At 39.0% G+C, this 18,551-nt stretch overlaps 2 protein-coding genes across 11 annotated transcripts in view; both read right to left on the bottom strand.

Moving 5' to 3' along the window:
- Positions 1 to 5,229: 5,229 nt before the first annotated feature.
- LOC137994482 (adenosine receptor A3-like) lies at positions 5,230 to 9,605 on the bottom strand. The gene is made up of 2 exons (XM_068840064.1): positions 8,040 to 9,605; positions 5,230 to 6,696 (listed from the first exon to the last, which is right to left on the bottom strand). The coding sequence occupies exon 2, from the start codon at positions 6,645 to 6,647 to the stop codon at positions 5,721 to 5,723; it is 927 nt and encodes a 308-aa protein (XP_068696165.1). The 5' UTR covers positions 6,648 to 6,696; positions 8,040 to 9,605; the 3' UTR covers positions 5,230 to 5,720.
- Positions 9,606 to 10,424: 819 nt separating this feature from the next.
- The window catches only part of LOC137996723 (uncharacterized), a 49,487-nt gene continuing 41,360 nt past the window's right edge, over positions 10,425 to 18,551 (bottom strand). For 4 of the 10 annotated variants that reach the window (XM_068842272.1, XM_068842273.1, XM_068842274.1 and 1 more), the window contains one exon: positions 11,450 to 13,708. In XM_068842272.1, the coding sequence (XP_068698373.1) occupies positions 12,204 to 13,694 (1,491 nt within the window). In that variant the 5' untranslated portion in view covers positions 13,695 to 13,708 and the 3' untranslated portion in view covers positions 11,450 to 12,203. The other 6 variants (XR_011122348.1, XR_011122351.1, XR_011122350.1 and 3 more) reach the window with 4 other exon arrangements.

The following is an 18,551-nucleotide window of genomic DNA, read 5'->3' as shown; positions in this document are numbered from 1 at the left end:
TTAAAAAAAGAAAATGTAAAATTGAATAAGGATTTATCAGAAATAACACACAAACAGCGGTGACAAACATCCCATATAAACGCATTATTTATATCTAATCTTTTACTTGACGTTTCGTATGCTTCTGCATACATCTTTAGAAGTGACGGTTAATGCAAAACTGGAGTTTAAGTATACGGGATCACTACTAACTTATTAACTATTAACTAACGATATTTCGGCTGGCCAATACCAGCCTTCATCACGCTTATTTGAAGATCTGACGAATTTACAGAATATGTATACACATGTTTTGAAGTAATTAAGGAAGATTTTAGATGATAACGTACTGGATAAATAAACCAAGATTTCAAAAGATTCGAATGCCGTTGAAACACTTTATACTAAATATCGAGATCGCATACTAATACATGCTAATTGACCGCGTGAAATGGTTATCCGCATGCGTGATGTGTTGGCCTCACCGTGTTGCTGTTTGTGTCACCTTACTTTTTTTGTTGAGTTATACAGGATCATGTACTAACTTATTAACTATTAACTAACGATATTTCGGCTGGCCAATACCAGCTTTCATCAGCCTGAGGTTTATTTGGAGATCTGACGAATTTATAGAATATACACATGTTTTGAAGTAATTAAGGAACGTGATATAGCTACTGGATAAACAAACCAAAATTTCAAAAGAATAAAATGCCGTTAAAACACTATATACTAAATGACGAGATCGCATACTTTCGGATACTCGGCTTTAAGAACGAGGTATACACAATGCTGTCATTTTAACGAAAGAAGACGCGTACCCATTGAGAAGACGTTATGACTGATACGGAATAGACCATTTCCGAGTTTATGTCTGCCTCCTCTTCAAAGCAAGTCTAAGTGCAAAGCTTTTGTAATGGCAATTGGGTATACTCTACACATTAATGAAAACTAATTTTCATAAGAAAACCTTCGCACTTAGACTCGCTTTAAAGGGAAGGCAGGCACAAACTTGGAAATGGCCTATTGTGCACGCGCACATGCGTGTGTGTATTTAGTTGTTTATCCGGATTAGAATAAGGCCGTAAATAAGCTTCACTTTTGTAGGTTTGATGGACAAATATATGTTTCATATATTGCTAAAAACATAAGTTTATTGAGATGTGGCTGTGTTGCCAGATGGAATTGAAGATGCACGGCATTCGTTTGAAAGTCCATTGAGAACCGCTATGCATAACAGCCAAAGTAAATGATAAAAAGAAAAAGAACCCGTGATAATCGCAAGCCAAACATTTAACTTTGTATCGTGCACACGTTTATTAACTAACATAGATGAAATAGAAACAAAGGTGTGATAATTGCAATGTGTGAGCGCGCTTGTTTCTTTACGCGGTTTATTTCAAATCGCAGCTTCAAGAACGAGCTTTACATAGTGTATTGTGCGCTTGTTTTTAAGGTAACTTATTTCAAATCTCGGCTTTAAGAACGAGGTATACACAATGTATTGTGCGCTTGTTTTTAACGTAACTAATTTCAAGTCTCGGCTTTAAAAGCGAGGTATACAGTGTGTTGCACGTTTGTTTCTTTACGAGGCTTCAAGTTCTTTCAAAATTCGGCTTTAAGAACGACGAATACACAATGTGTCGTGCACTTGCATTTAACGTAACTTGCTTCAATTCTGGTTTTAAGAACGAGGTATACACAATGTGTTGTGCTCTTCTTTCTTTGCGCAGCTTATTTGGAATGTTGCCAATAGACTTCCGGTAACTCCATTGGACTCAATGCGCCAGTGGACTCCGATGGATTTTACCCTCCCGAACGTGAAACAGGTATGACTTCCGGTTCCATTTCACGACTAGACTTCTAGTAACTTCAATGGAATCTAGATTTGACGACTGGAATCTAGTTGAGTGTATTGGACATGTCTGCTTTAGACTTAGCTGCAAAAGGAAATAAACAGCGAGAAAGCAACAGCAACATTGACAGCCGAAAAGGTATCAAGGAAGGAATCTTGTCAGACGGATGGGAGAACTTTGTGTTTTATGCTCAGCTGGAAGGTCTCAGACTCTTGGTGCCCTTGGTATCAGTAATTTAATTCAGCATAAAGATGCAATTCAATTTATTGTTACAGAACGTTTAAAGACATCGAGACCTGACAAACCATCAGTTATAGTTAATTTTCCCTCCGTGCCATCAAAGCTACATGTCTTTCCTATGAGTACAGTTTCTGCGTAAATTACACGTAATTGTAATCTTAGAAACTCGACAGATTTCAGACTGTTTATTTCCTTCGTCAAGCCTCATGGAGCAGTTACTCCTGCCACAATTTCCAGATGGATTAAAACAGTCTTGTCTGATGCGGGCAGACTCTTCAATTTTCAAAGCTCATAGCTTTAGGGGGGCTGCTACGTCGGCAGCTCACAACAAGGGTGTGCCTGTAGAGCATATCTTTAAGCTGGCCAATTGGTCTAACGAGAGTACATTTCGTAGATTCTACTTGAGGTCTGCTGAGCCAGGTACGCCAGACTCGGCTGTTAATGTTGTTGATCTCGTTTGATGATGTTCGTCCTTCGCTTGCGAAGATGACCATGACTTCAAAACACTCAGGGGTTGGAATGGGTGCGTAGATGACTGATGAGGCCAATCTTAGCTCGGAAGTGTCTGTTACAGTGGGGACATGGAATGCTGGGGGCTGAGCCGGGCTGGAAGGCAGAGTTCTCACGATCTTTCCTCTTCTAACGTTTCTGTTGGTTTTCAATCACTCGCCTCTTTTTGAAGGCAGCGACTTCAGAACTCACAAGGGATCGCCAGCTGGCACGATCTTCCGCCGTCTCTTCCCAGGTGGAGTCGGGAATGTTGCAGCGCTTGAGGGATTCTTTCAGTGAGTCTTTGTAGCGCTTCTTGGGTCTGCCGCGTGAGCGCTCTCCATAGAACAGTCTCTTTGGGAGTCGACGATCACTCATACGGCGAACGTGGCCAGACCACCGGAACTGTGCTCGCAGTAAGGTAGCATGTATGCCTTCCATTTCAGCCCGGTGCAGAACTTCAGTGTCAGGAACTCTGCCCTGCCATTTGACATGGAACAAGGTTCTGAGGCATCTCAGATGAGAGGCATTTAACTGCTTGGCATGCCGGCTGTAAACAGTCCATGTCTCGCATGCATAGAGTAAGGAAGGTAGAAGTATTGCTCCATATACTTTTGCTTGGTCTCATTGCGTAAACCACGTGTACTAGACACTGAAATAATATGTACTTATTGACTAAGTGGGAGGGCCGGACGAGAAAATATTTGGCTCGAGGTCATGGCGTACGTGCGCCAAATATTTTCCTGTCCGGCCCGACCTAAACTCAGTCAATAAGTATTTTATCATATGGGCTCTTTACACTATTCATGAACACTCAGAAGATGAAGTTTTCACTTAATAGACAGCTGAAAAATTCAGGCGGCCTCAATCGGATTTGAACCAGTGACCTCTGCGATGCATATCTTTCTTTTATCAGTCCTTTCATGGGAACACATGTGCCCAAAAAGTGTCAGTACTTTGATCAAGGCAAACATGCTATCATAGTGTAACGGAACGGCAACATTGTACTCTTTCAGTGTTTATTCTAGCAAACAACTTATCTCTGGTTCATGACTGCTACACATTCACCTAAAGTCTCACCGAAAGTCTCTCTCCTATTGCGTCCACATGACGTTAGCTCAGCGCCACTTAACTCTTCTTTCAGTGTAGCTCGCCCACATTTCAAAAGCTCGCGCTCATTTCACTATCCGTCTGGTTATAATTGTCAAACTCAGACAAAATCTCTCTCTTCTTTAATAATGATCAATTCTCTATTTTCGAATTCCCCTTAACACACAGCTGGTCATCACTGTTTCACCATAACTTAGAGACATACTTTACGTTAGCATCAAACGCGCGTTTTAAGTACTTCAGCAATGCAATTGAATAAGAAGCTTCTCGTTTCCCTTTAATTATTCATGTTTTTTTTTTCATTTCACTACGATTTTTCCGTAAGTTATCACTGCTTTAAAGCTACCTTACAAGGATATACCGACGAGAAGAAAAATCGACAACATTTTAAGATCTCTGTTGTCACCTGCACAGGTAAAGCCTTTGTCAAACAATTAATCGGACAATTTGAATTTTTTTTTTTTAATTAAAAAAGTAAACTAGTGAACAGCACTCTGCAAACTGTATCTGTAAAACTTGTTTATTCTTCGACGCGCTTCGTCTAGCTAACGTAGACTTTTTCAGGGAGTTTTACAATTAATATAAACACTGATAAACGCCTGTAGTTAACCGTCCATATCTGATGGCAAAAATGAAGGCCACCAACATTATGGTTTCACCCGATTTTCGAAAGAGAACAGGCGTTAAATGTATTATTGTAGATAAAACTCCCTGAAAAAGTCTTTGTTAGCTAGCCGAAACGTGTCGGAGAATATAGTTTTACAGTTACAGTTTGCAGAGTGCTGCTCACTAGTTTAGTTTTTATTTCATTTTTTTTTATTTTTAAAGAATTTTTAAAAAATCCACAAAATTTTACGATCTAGGTCGTCACCTGCACAGGTAAAGCCTTTGGCAAACAATTAATCGGACAAAGATTTGTTTATAAGCAGTCATTACGATTGAACCTTATGCAGTCAGAGGGCTTCGTTTGAAGAATGGCCCTCACGATTCACTCTTTTCACTTCAATTTCATTCTCCGTAAAACACTACATTAGAATGGCAAGGATTTTGTCTTATTTCCTCCTTGTATTGATGAATGTTGTTCTTTGCAATTAATTGGTTTGTTTTGGATATAGAAATAAATCAAATGTCAATTGAAAATCAGCACCTTAATAATATTTGTACAATGCGCAAACAACACTCCAATCATTTCCTTCAACATATTGGAATACACCAATAGGTGTTTTTTACGTTACGTCATCGCAGCCATATTGGTGGTGGACGAAAAGAGAATTGGATCTCTCATTAACTCCGTTTGTTCGTCCACCAGCAATTGTGCATTGCAGCATTGTCATATGTGTCTCCAGAGATTGGTTCCAAACCACCTATACACTCTGTTCCTTTAGTCTCGAAAATCAAAAGTGAATAAAAAAATATCTACCAGAGAGTTACGTTATTTATTGCTTCAGATGATCGTCTGATAAGAATTTTCTATTTATACAAACAAGGGAAAACAAAGAACTACCTCCAAACATTTAGTTGTCAGAGGATCGTTTATTTTCTATTTTCCTTGTGATCATATGATAATTTAAGCTCCTCAAGTTGTTTAGTTCCTCATCCTTTAAAAACTGGTTAGTACACTACAAGATGCGTAATGACAAACATTTTGCAGGTTCGACTTTGCCTCTTTGCCGTTCAGGCTTTTTAGCACCTTAGAAAATGTCTTATACTTTTTAACAAAACTATTTATAAGTAGACTATAGGCTATATTTTATGTCACCATTTTGTGTTAAATAAAAATGAATCTAATGCTTACGATGTAATTTAAAATACTTAGCGAGAAAGATCGCCACAGTCAGACAATTAAGACACAAAAAAGCCAGAAAAAGCTAAGACCCTCAAGAGAGAACACAAAGCGCGCTCAAAATAGCATATTTATAGCTGCATGTCCGTTTTGTTGACTTCTGTAGCTTTTTCATTCTATTCGTCGCATATTTGCAAAATCGAAATATCCGAGTGTCTTCATCATTTATGGAAAACAAATAGTACAAATAACTGCGAGGACGGTTATCGACCAAGCAGTTGTCTAATCGTATCTTTTACTGCCCCTCTGACTTCCTTAATCTTCCAACAGTAAAGAATTGGGTTCAGTGTCGAGTTCAGAAAGACACACGTTACTGAAAATACAAATACAATCAAAAGAAAATGCGATGGTGCAGTAAAAAACATCAAAATGTTCACTATTAAATATGGCAGGTAACAAATTACTAATGCTAACTTCACCCACAATACACTGTACACTGTTTTTCGATATCGCGCCATTCTCGATAAAACTCCATGGCTTGCATGATCTTGATCAATCTGGCCCTGAGCTTGCACTCGGCTATGACGAAGTTTTAGGAATATCTTGGAGTAGGAAAACAGTGAAGTGACTAAACATAGCAGTATCACCGTTTGAGCATACCATATGGTTATCTGCTGGTCCCAAAGGTACATAACTGAACCGACACTCGCAACAATCCAAGTCAAAACGACGGTCATCCACACACGCTTCCTAGTTACAACTTGTCTGTACCTCATCCCTGACAACAAGGCGAGTAATCTGTCCACGCTTATCGATGCCATCGTTAATATAGACACACCACACAAACTATAACCGACCACAGTAACAAATTCAATAATGTAGCGACAAATATTCCATTGTCCTTTTGTAATGGAGAAAAGAAATACAGCAAAAAGAGGTTCTATGATGATACCATTCAAAATATCCGTCGTTGCCAAGTTTCGAAAGAGGAGTTTCGAGGGCGAATGTAGCGAAGAAACTTTGTTAAGGGCAAGTAGGATAAGAGTATTCCCCAGAATTGCAGTAACGGAAATCAAAATGTTCAAGATCATTAACATTATTAATTCATTGTGAACTCCCGAGGTTAGTTCTGATGAACACGATAGTTGTCGTAACGATTTTCGAGTTCCATCTCCTGTATTGATTGCCATAATCGTTTGTCGAATAATCTCCCTCTTAACAGTTCCCTAGAGAAGAAAACTTTAAAATTCGATTAATTAGTAATACATGAGACTATCCAGTTTCAGTTTTTCAGTTTCAGTTTTCAGTTTTTCAGTTTCAGTTTTTGTTATGTATTTTGCATAAAATATCACAAAACTATGCAATGCTCGCAGTTAGCAATAGGTAGTCAAGGCGAGCATTGCTTACAATAAATATTCCAGATTAAATGGTTACAAACACATAACTACACATTCACATAAAAATAAATAAATAAATAAAATAAAATAAATTAGTTTAGAATACAGTTAGTGCAGTGGAGAACAGCTTAGAACTTGTACAGTATAACATAAATAAACATGAAAAAAGTAGTTTAAATTGAATAAATAAATTTTTAACTACATGACATACTAAACTAAGGAGTCAAAATTTGCCAATATTATCGAAACATCAATGTAATCATCATATTTTAGCAGTCTTTGTAAGAGGATATCATCAACATTATTTTTGAAGTTAGATTTTGACGAGATCGTTAAATTATTTTATCCGTAACGCTTGTTTATAATCCCAAGAGGTTCTGTAAGTTGAGATTTTTCAATAAGATGGGCTTCCCGGGCTTTCCCAAAAGAGTCACGTTCATTGCTGAGCTTTTCGATCACGGAATGAGTAACATGTGACTGTGTGAATGGTTATTGCTAAGAAAGTGTTCTGGAACTGCGGTCTGGATCTAAATCCTATTGAGACTGAGAATAGGGCGTCTGTGTTTATTAGGCGACGCTTGGTTTCCCCGATATACTGAAGATTACGTAATTTACACTGAATCATGTAAATAACATTGAAAGTGTTGCAAGCATTGTGAGATTTGATTTTATGGCTTTTACCCGAAGAAAAAAAGTTGTATCGATTACGGCCCTGTTCTATATAGGGGCAGGTTGTGCAGTTTTTACTTCTGCACCGGAAAGAACCGGGAGAAGTTATTTGTACACAACATAATTTCTTTACTAACGATTTTGCTTTGTAGCCCTAAACAAGGTAAAACTAAGAAAATTTTCGTTTTGGGAACCATGATGGTTGGGATCAAAGGTTTGTTTTGTTGCTTTTGTAAGGCATCATTCATGTTATAATTAACAACACCTCTGGGGTAACCGTTTTGTGACAACTTCTTAAGTTCATCCAAAGACGATTGTAACAAACGAGCAGACGAGCAAATGCGGAAAACCCGAAAAGTGAGAGTACGCATCAGAATTGCTTTGTCCCATTCAAGCTTCAGTTCCAAGATTTCCTCGCTCATGCAAATTCGGGGGGGAAGCATAATCATGAATATTGAATAACTGCTTAAAAAAAAAAATGCAAAAATGAATAAAGATTTATCAGAAATAACATACAATTCCAACAGCGGTGACAAACATCAGATATAAACGCATCATTTGAAACTATTTTTTACTTGACCTTCCGTGTGCTTCCGCACACATCTTCAGAAGTGACGGTTAATAGAAAAATTGAAGTTTAAAGATAACGAGAAAAGAAAAGTGACCCAAATACTAACCCGATGTGGCAACACATCACGCATGCGCACAAAAATTTCACTCGGTCACTGAATTAGCAGCCATGGACAGCTGTTTCGGCATTGCTGTGCCTCATCAGCATGATGTAGCTAACATAACAAGCGGGTGTTTTAGGTAACGATGTTTCGGCTGGCCAATACCAGCCTTCATCAGGTTTATTTGGAGATCTGACGAATTTACAGAAAAAATATAGACATGCATGTTTTGAAGTAAATGATAACGTAACGTGATATAGCTAGTTGACTGAAACAAACCAAACTTGCAAAATAGTAAAATGCCGTTGAAACAACGAGATCGCATACTTATAATGCGCAAATGAACTAACAAATTAAACTACCTAGCTAACCGTGGTTAGGACAAAAATTCCTTAAAACCGAAATACAGTGTGCCTCTGACATTCCCCGGCAGAATAATGAATATTGAATAACTCCTTAAAAAAAGAAAATGTAAAATTGAATAAGGATTTATCAGAAATAACACACAAACAGCGGTGACAAACATCCCATATAAACGCATTATTTATATCTAATCTTTTACTTGACGTTTCGTATGCTTCTGCATACATCTTTAGAAGTGACGGTTAATGCAAAACTGGAGTTTAAGTATACGGGATCACTACTAACTTATTAACTATTAACTAACGATATTTCGGCTGGCCAATACCAGCCTTCATCAGGCTTATTTGAAGATCTGACGAATTTACAGAATATGTATACACATGTTTTGAAGTAATTAAGAAAGATTTTACATGATAACGTACTGGATAAATAAACCAAGATTTCAAAAGATTCGAATGCCGTTGAAACACTTTATACTAAATATCGAGATCGCATACTAATACATGCTAATTGACCGCGTGAAATGGTTATCCGCATGCGTGATGTGTTGGCCTCACCGTGTTGCTGTTTGTGTCACCTTGCTTTTTTTGTTGAGTTATACAGGATCATGTACTAACTTATTAACTATTAACTAACGATATTTCGGCTGGTCAATACCAGCTTTCATCAGCCTGAGGTTTATTTGGAGATCTGACGAATTTATAGAATATACACATGTTTTGAAGTAATTAAGGAACGTGATATAGCTACTGGATAAACAAACCAAAATTTCAAAAGAATAAAATGCCGTTAAAACACTATATACTAAATGACGAGATCGCATACTTTCGGATACTCGGCTTTAAGAACGAGGTATACACAATGTAGCGACAGCAGTTAAATTGCGCGCGCGTGATGTACGACACTTAAAGCGGCGCGCGCTTCAGCAACAAATTTTGCACGCGCAACATTGCGCAAGTTTTCAACAGGTTTCTCATTTAAGCTGTTTAACGCTCAGTTTCTAGACTTTGCATCCTTAAGAGTACTATTCCTAGTTGTTGGAAGTTTCTTTAACGTGTATTCAGTTGTGTAAGGCTTTTTTAATGCGTATTAGTTTCTCGTGTACGCTACCGTAGTCTCTAGATCTTTCGAGTAAGTTCTATGGTGTCGCAAAAACTCACGCGTAAGCGCCGCGACACCCAACTACCGTTACAAAAGGTTAATTTTATCGTTTACAAGATCAGTTGACGCAAGATACGTTAATTCATCACAAGTTAACAAGTTTCTCCAAGTTTATCATTGTTCTGGTGATCAAGGCAGCACCAAGGTAATTATCTTTGACGCTATTTTAGTTTGTTTATGTACGCGGTTTGTAGCTTTACTCGCTTAAGTTCAATTTCATCGCTTATAATTGTAAAATAAAGATTTAAGGCTTCAGTTAAAGTCAAGTTGTATACGACATCGTTTACCGTTATTTGTAGATTGATCTTAAGTTTTTCCTTTTACCTTTGTAACTTTCGAAGCGTGTAAGACATTTTTATATCCTGTTATTTTCGCAATCTTACTTTGTAATTTATTTGTATCTTTTATTTTAGTTCTCACGGTGTTTATAGAGTTTTAAAGGATTTTAATAAACATCAGTTTGTGAACAACGTCTAACCAAATCACTGGAGCAATACACAATGCTGTCATTTTAACGAAAGAAGACGCGTACCCATTGAGAAGACGTTATGACTGATACGGAATAGACCATTTCCGAGTTTATGTCTGCCTCCTCTTCAAAGCGAGTCTAGGTGCAAAGCTTTTGTGATGGCAATTGGGTATACTTTACACATTAATGAAAACTAATTTTCATAAGAAAACCTTCGCACTTAGACTCGCTTTAAAGGGAAGGCAGGCACAAACTTGGAAATGGCCTATTGTGCACGCGCACAGGCGTGTGTGTATTTAGTTGTTTATCCGGATTAGTATAAGGCCGTAAATAAGCTTCACTTTAATAGGTTTGATGGACAAATATATGTTTCATATATTGCTAAAAACATAAGTTTATTGAGATGTGGCTGTGTTGCCAGATGGAATTGAAGATGCACGGCATTCGTTTGAAAGTCCATTGAGAACCGCTATGCATAACAGCCAAAGTAAATGATAAAAAGAAAAAGAACCCGTGATAATCGCAAGCCAAACATTTAACTTTGTATCGTGCACACGTTTATTAACTAACATAGATGAAATAGAAACAAAGGTGTGATAATTGCAATGTGTGAGCGCGCTTGTTTCTTTACGCGGTTTATTTCAAATCGCCGCTTCAAGAACGAGGTATACACAATGTATTGTGCGCTTGTTTTTAATGTAACTTATTTCAAATCTCGGATTTAAGAACGTGGTATACACAACGTATTGTGCGCTTGTTTTTAACGTAACTTATTTCAAGTCTCGGCTTTAAAAGCGAGGTATACACTGTTTGTTGCACGTTTGTTTTTAACGTAACTTATTTCAAATCTGGTTTTCAGAACGAAGTATACACAATGTGTTGCGCGCTTGTTTCTTTACGAGGCTTCAAGTTCTTTGAAATTTCGGCTTTAAGAACGACGAATACACAATGTGTCGTGCACTTTGCATTTAACGTAACTTGCTTTAATTCTAGTTTTAAGAACGAGGTATACACAATGTGTTGTGCGCTTGTTCCTTTGCGTAGCTTATTTGAAATGTTGCGAGTAGACTTCCCGTAACTCCATTGGACTCAATGCGCCAGTGGACTCCGATGGATTTCACCCTCTCGAACGTGAAACAGGTATGACTTCCGGTTCCATTTCACGACTAGACTTCTAGTAACTCCAATTGAATCTAGATTTGACGACTGGAATCTAGTTGAGTGTATTGGACATGTCTTCTGTAGACGTAGCTGTAAAAGGAAAGAAACAGTGAGAAAGCAACAGCAACATTGACAGCCGAAAAGGTATCAAGGAAGGAATCTTGTCAGACGTATGGGAGAACGGAAGCAAGGTTGGTGGATCACGTGTTTTGGCTTGTTGGATACGATTTTAAGAGGAACTTAAAGAAATCGAAAGAAACTGGACTGTTTGACTGTAAATATTAGAGTAAAGCAATCAGTAAATTTAGTATTATCGTTCAAGCTAAGTTGAGGAATAGATAATTTATGTTTTAGGATTTACTATCTTCCCTAACATTAGGACTTCCTTTTCTTTTTTTTTCTCTTAAATTGAAAGCATTAGTTTATTTTGTTTTAGAAGTTTCATGCTTGTGCGTTGTGCGATTGTGGAAAGCGGCGTGTGTGTGTCATTGTCGTTCTTCGTTTTGTGTGCGGGCCCACCTTTTCAATAATAAACATCTTGTTAATAGGGCAAAGTTGGTCTGTCGTATGGGAGAATATTGACCTCGGTCAATGGTACACACCTCACTGTGTTCGGTTTGTGTTGGCGAACTTGGTTTTCCCTTACGGACCTCCCATACAGACCTCCTGCTTGCTCATTGCAGATCAATTGTCGACCTTTTACTTCGACGAACACGGCTAGAGTAAAAGACAATTTATCCATTCTCATCACTGCAAAATTTGATTACAACCTTAAATGATGAGACCAGGTTTTACATGCCACAAGACATTTTTTTTAAATCGAAGTAATTAATTAATCAAATAATACCTAATAAATTACATTATGCAACAACATTTGTTAGTATGGTTCGATGGCTGGGGTGGACTTTCCGGCTTTGCCGACTTTGTTCCAGCAGCATGTATCATTTTAGACGGCTCCTCTCGGGAATTTGCTGCAGTTGGTGGGGGGATATTAATATCGCTTTTTCCATGGCTCGATGGCTTGGATGTTTTTTTTCGTTTTGACCACTTTCTTCCGACAGCATATATCATTTTAGACGGCTCCTCTCGGAGATTTGCTGCAGTTGGTTGTAGGGTATTAATATCACTTGTTCCAACATTGCCCGAATCACTTAATTCAGTTGGGACCGCAACTGTTGCCATCTCTTTCCAGTTAATTGACTTTCCGCATCCAAATTGTGGTTTCGAACTTCTCTCAGATTTCACGGTCTTATGGCTGACCTTGGTGATGCGAAGTTGGCCATCAACAAGCCATCTAAACGAAAAGGTGCCCAGTTCTGCGTGTGATGGATCCCTGAAGTCGTTGACATTGTCAAGTCGATTTCCACAGATTGTATTGCCTTCACAGCCTTCTGACTTGGTCCAAATGGTACCATAGTGTGGACATTTGCGCAATTCAGATACTCCATGCTCACTCTGGTATCCCAGACATTCCGTTCTGATATCGTAGAGAACCGTGCGAAGTTGATTCACCATGTTAGCAACGTGACCAGCTTCAATGGCAGCAACATCACCTTCAAATGTAAAGTTGTTGGTCTCAGACATCCTCTTCTGGGCTTCAACAATTTCATCTGTCATGTAAGCCTGGAATTCAAAAACAAGGTCAACCAATTCTTTGCCGCTGAACGCTTTTCTTGCTTCATCGAAAGCCTTCTTCTTCTCTGAAAACCTCTTAACTTCATCACTGGTGAACTTTAGAATCTTTCGATGATTGCTGGGGATTTTGAAAAGCTCAAAAAAGTTCTCATCATCCACTGTCAGGTTATGCTCTTCATTGCAGGTATTGATTATGTTTTTCTTTAGTGTCTCGTGTTCTGTGGTAATCCAAGAAAAGACAACAGTATCGATACCAAGCTCATCTTCTATCAGTGGTATGAATTCCTTCTCCGTCCAGTCTACCATATCCATATGCGTGACAAGAACCCCTACTACGTCCATAGGGAGCTCTACAAAGCGATCAGCATACTTGCGAGCATTGTCGACCACAGAATCAATGCGAGTTTCCGCTTTAACAACAATAAATATTCTTGAGACAGGTCTAAAATTGAGTGCCTTTGCTATCTCCAAGTTGTGGTCCAATTTATCCTTCAATGCGTTGCCGCCTGGTGTGTCGGCTACAACAAGGCTGCCGTCAGGGACGCGGAAATGTTCGAAGGTCTGTGTAAAACTCTCGTTTGCATCTGATTTCCTGCCCCTTATTCCAGTCAGTTTCTCTACTAACGTGGACTTACCAGTTCCAACATCACCCAGAAGAACTACATAGCGTGCTCTTTCGGAGGTCGAAAGCATCGAATTGAAACCTGCCATGATGATTAATGCAACTGAAAATGAAGAAAATCGAGAACTCGCTTAAAATGCACTTGGCAATGATATTGCCAGTGACAGTGGTAATTGCTATGACGATGACAATGCCAATAAACATGCTAGTGCTAGTGTAGAAGAGTTCTGTCGTGCGTTACTCATGCATGAACGTAGGTCACGCAATTAGGGTATTAGTGCATTGCATTGTAATTGAACCCCTGTAAGGGTCAAAGGTACCTCGTGGTCGACGATTTGAAGAGTGTTTTGGCATATAATGTGAAGTCGCAGAGCCCTCCCGCGCTCGTTGTTGGAATAAACGCCTGGAAAGTTTGTTTAAACCCCGTGCCGTGGTTTTCAGCCTCAGTGGGAATGCTAATAGCAACTAAAATGAAAATAACAGTAACAGCAATAGCAATGAAATTAACGACTGTGTCAATGAAATGACAATGACCACTGTCCAGAGGGGCTTTTAAGGGCCAATCACAACGTAAACAATGCTACAACAGAACACTAGTTCAAGAACCCAACTTGCCGGACGCACATTTTACAAATACAGACAGAAAGTTGAACCAGGGAGAAGCAGGATCACCTTCAAATAGTGGTCAAGAACAGGTCTTGAACCCGGGATCTCCGGATCTCGAGGCAAGCGTCCTAACTACTGGGCTGCACTGCCCCCACAAGGACTGTGACAGGGAAAACAACAACGACAAAGATAACGATAAAGATACTAAAAATGGCAATGGCAATGATGAATGAAATGATGCATGAAACGAATCATATATTGAACTGCGGATAAAAAATCAAGTGAAGCTATGATCCTCGCAGTTACGAACGCAATTTTAGCAAATGAGTAGAGAATCCTGAAAAATTCAGGATTTCAACGGGGTTTGAACCCGTGCCCCCTTTATACCGGTGCGACGCTCTTTCCAACTGAGCTATGAAGTCACTGACGTTGGGAGCTGGTAATTTGTGGATCCAAGTATTCCCGTGATGGATGAATCAATGAACGCAATGATATATGAAATGAATCATATATTAAACTGCGGATGTAAAATCAAGTGAGGCTACGATGAAGCCTAAAATACTCAGGACTTCAACGGAGTTGAACGCTATTTTAGCATTTTAGCGTTCATTGATTCATTTATCTTGGGAACATATGAACCCGAAAATGATCAGCTCCCAATATCAGTGGATTCATAGCTCAGTTGGTTAGAGCGTCGCACCGGCATCCCGAGGTCACGAGTTCAAACCCCGTTGAAGTCCTGAATTTTTTACAAGCTTCTCTACGCAGTTGCTAAAATTGCGTTCATAACTGCGAGGATCACAGCTTTATTTGAATGGCAATGATACTGGCAATAGCAATGGCGATAATATTGGTAATGGCATAAGCATACGGGCAATACTTTGACGGGGGTGCGGTGAGCTATTTGCCAAAAAATTCTCGCTAGTTGCCCAAATTTTTAAGAAACAGTCGAAACGAAACAAGGGTCATACGATGCACTAACATATAGGCCAACATACACCGTATGAAGTAGAAATATTCTTACACATGAATCTATCATAGGAGCTTATAAAACACGTTAAAAGAAATATCTGTCGACGACCGAAGTTGGGTGAGATGTTACTGACAAGTTGTTGTCCCATTCAATCCACTAAATGATCGTTGTGCAGAACACGATCTAGCAGAAATCGGCTCAAGGATATGTACCACACAAGAAAACTCTGGAAACAAATTAAATAGATCATTGTCGTGCTTTGTCCCGTGCATTTCTGAAACAGTCATGTCTCCTTATCCGCGCACACGCCGACTATCTACCTCTTCGAGAAAAAAAAAAACATGGAAACTACTTTAAAACGGGGATTTGGCCAAATTTCTCTTGCTGCCCAAAAAAACTCTGAGTTGCCCAAAATTTCTTTTTTTTTTTTTTGGGGGGGGGGGGGGGGGGGGATGCAGCCCTATGGGTATTGGCAATGGCAATGGCAATGACCCCAGCCGCGGCCATATTGTACAAATTATTTTGCCACAGCCTCGGCTTCTCTTTGATTTGTGTTAGTCAGGTGGCGTTCGAGCATAAACTTCAGGTCCAATTCACTCGATCACTCACCGTGGTAAAATAACAATGGTTTGTTATAGGACTCCTCTAACAAACTTCTGTTTAGAAAAAAATATATGCTAATTTGCATTTTCCTTGCGAAACCTCCTGGTCCGTGTTTGCTGAGTCAACTCATTGTCGTTTCGGAGCAAAATGACGTAAGATAGCTCCGAGAAGGAAACCGACAGAGATTTTCATGACACATTTGACTTTCACCTCGAACTTTCAGATATGATGGTGAGTCCTGTAAAGGTATTAAAGTAGTGATGTGGGATATAGATCAATTGAAGCCTTTAAGTGCTACTTTGGTTCTTTATTGACTCCGAGCTTTCGCCGTTCTACGGCATCATCAGGGACCTGATGATGCCGTAGATCGGCGAAAGCTCGGAGTCAATAAAGAACCACAGTAGCACTTAAAGGCTTCAATTGATCTATATCCCACATCACTACGACATGCTGCTAAAGGACACATTCAAAGGTTTGGTATTAAAGTAGCTTTTACCCTTGGACTATACGGGTGGGTGTTCTCCACCCGCCGTGAAAAATGCAGGGAGGCGAATTTTGACGATAGTGAAGATATATGTAATTCAAACAATAATCCTTGAAATATGAAAGACGGACACATGTCCGAAGGTTCTTGATTTGGATCTATCATCCTTACCACGGCTGTGTTTTATTGCAAATATCTAAGTATGAGTAATGCAATGTGTATTAAGAATGATGTGATAGGATTAGCAGTGAGAGTATCCCTGATAATTCCCCTACTGTAAAAGAAGGCCACATCCGTTTTTTCTGTAGCCATTCGGCGAAGCAGGCAGGAAACAATGGATTTTGATGACGATCGAAATTATTTCTGTATGTACCACGTAAAGGTTAGTTTCGGCAGTTTTCAAATGTGGGTCCCCACTAGTCGGCTGCTTTGTTTTTATATCTTCCTTTATTATAACTTTTTGATTTATATGCATCTGGTATAAGGGCTGATCACATCATTTGACTGGCATATTATTCTCCCCCATTAACCATGCTTACTTAGTGCGCATAGATAAGCAATGGAAATTTTCGCGATATCATTATTTAACATCTCTATACTACGTATGTCGTATATATATGAGCACGTTAACGTCCATCTTACAACACGGGAACTGCCTCGAACGTTCAGGGAAAAGTAGGGTGTGGGACCAAAAGCTCCTATTCGTTTTGTGCACCGTGCAATCCGCCAGTCATCTCCTGCTGTACTTTAACACAGCAACAAATTGCATTAAATTTATTTTGAACTTTTGAAAAATACAGGCTCCTATCAAATTAAATGTTACTCTGAAGCCATAATGATTTTCATGAAAATCTTAAAGGAATATTTCCCACCTCTAACTTTTGCTATTAAGCTTAAATCGAAAAACAACAATAGATTGCAAAAAGTTTCAGCCTGAGCTACCAAGAATCCCCCATCAATCCGAAATGTGAGTCTACTGCTGCAAATATCTTTATCCAAGTACCTAAGCTAAGGAATATTCTCGGGATGACGCAACGCTTCCCCCAAAGTCTCCTTGGGGGTAGTGTGCGTGACATCCGGAAAGACGGCTGTTAAGACTGACATGAGTTTAACGCTAAAATCACTTCATGCTATTCTACCACATCACAATTAAAATAGTTTACATACTTAATAAAAACTATTTTTTACACTGCCCACATTATGTAGTTACTGGTTTTACATGAACTTTTGGTTATTGATTGGTCATCCTGTTCCGGGACCCCCTCTTACCCCGCCCTGAAAATAGGAACAACAATAAAAGCAAGGTGACACACGCTAACACCAAACCGGTTTCACTGGCGAAAAATGTCTGCGCATGAGTCGCGCAAAATGGCACGTGATACGTTTCCGGGACTATCATTGGCTCTCATGAAAAAAGCACTCCTGAGAAGAACAGAAAAATGGCTACCGTTTGAGAATCGGTAGCTTGTTGGTTTCCGTTCTCTTTAGAGCGATCGAGGCTAGTTTTAACGCCAGTCTCAAGTGGAATATATTCTTAGGGAACGTTTATGTTTTGTAACACGTTTGCAACTCCAATCCAACTAGTATCCTCGGAAAATTTGCTCCTGGAAAATTTTATTTCGTGGGATAAGAGCTGCGAAACAGGTGAGGTTTTTACGCAATTTTTAATGTGGAAAGTTTGTTGCCACCGGGTACAAAAAGTTACTGTAATGTACAGAAAGGAGGATTCCTAAGGTTTCCGTTCATGTGTGAATTGGCTTGTACCAGGTGGCAGGGAAATGGCAATATTGTTCAACGTGAAGGTTATTTTTTTCTGCGTTACTCACTTACGATCGGCACCGCTACATGAATGATCAATGATTCGATCAGATGTGAATTTGATTTTGAATGTAATTGTGTCATTGGGAACGTAACCCTAGTATCAAATATTTTAAATAGCTGCTTTTAAGGTCATTTACATTCCCTTTTCTGGTGAATGTCTGAGTTATTGTACTTTTTAGCAGTCACAACTCAACGATCCTTGCGTTCAAGTAGTTTATACCAAGTTATGGATTTGCAATTAATTTGAGTTTAAAATCAAAATCAAAATCCATGTTAGTTAAAATAATGTTTGGAAGAACAGAAGTGTAGGTACAGATGTATATAGATATCTATAGTTTCAGGTTCGTGACTGTTTTCCAAATCTTTTTTTTTTAGACTGTTGTTTTCTGGAAGCATTAGTGATGTAATTTTGGTTTTAGGGGACTGTCATGTGTTGTTGGATCAAGGAATCTGTTTTGA

This window comes from Montipora foliosa, chromosome 3 (genome assembly GCF_036669935.1).
Source record: "Montipora foliosa isolate CH-2021 chromosome 3, ASM3666993v2, whole genome shotgun sequence".
Classification (NCBI taxonomy): Eukaryota; Metazoa; Cnidaria; class Anthozoa; order Scleractinia; family Acroporidae; genus Montipora; species Montipora foliosa.
Note: the sequence above shows the minus strand (reverse complement) of the source record. Positions and strands in the feature narration are given on the sequence as shown.

What these genes read in the sequence shown, in the direction of transcription:
- LOC137994482 (XM_068840064.1), bottom strand. Translation starts at nt 6,647, where the DNA reads ATGGCAATCAATACAGGAGATGGAACTCGAAAATCGTTACGACAACTA.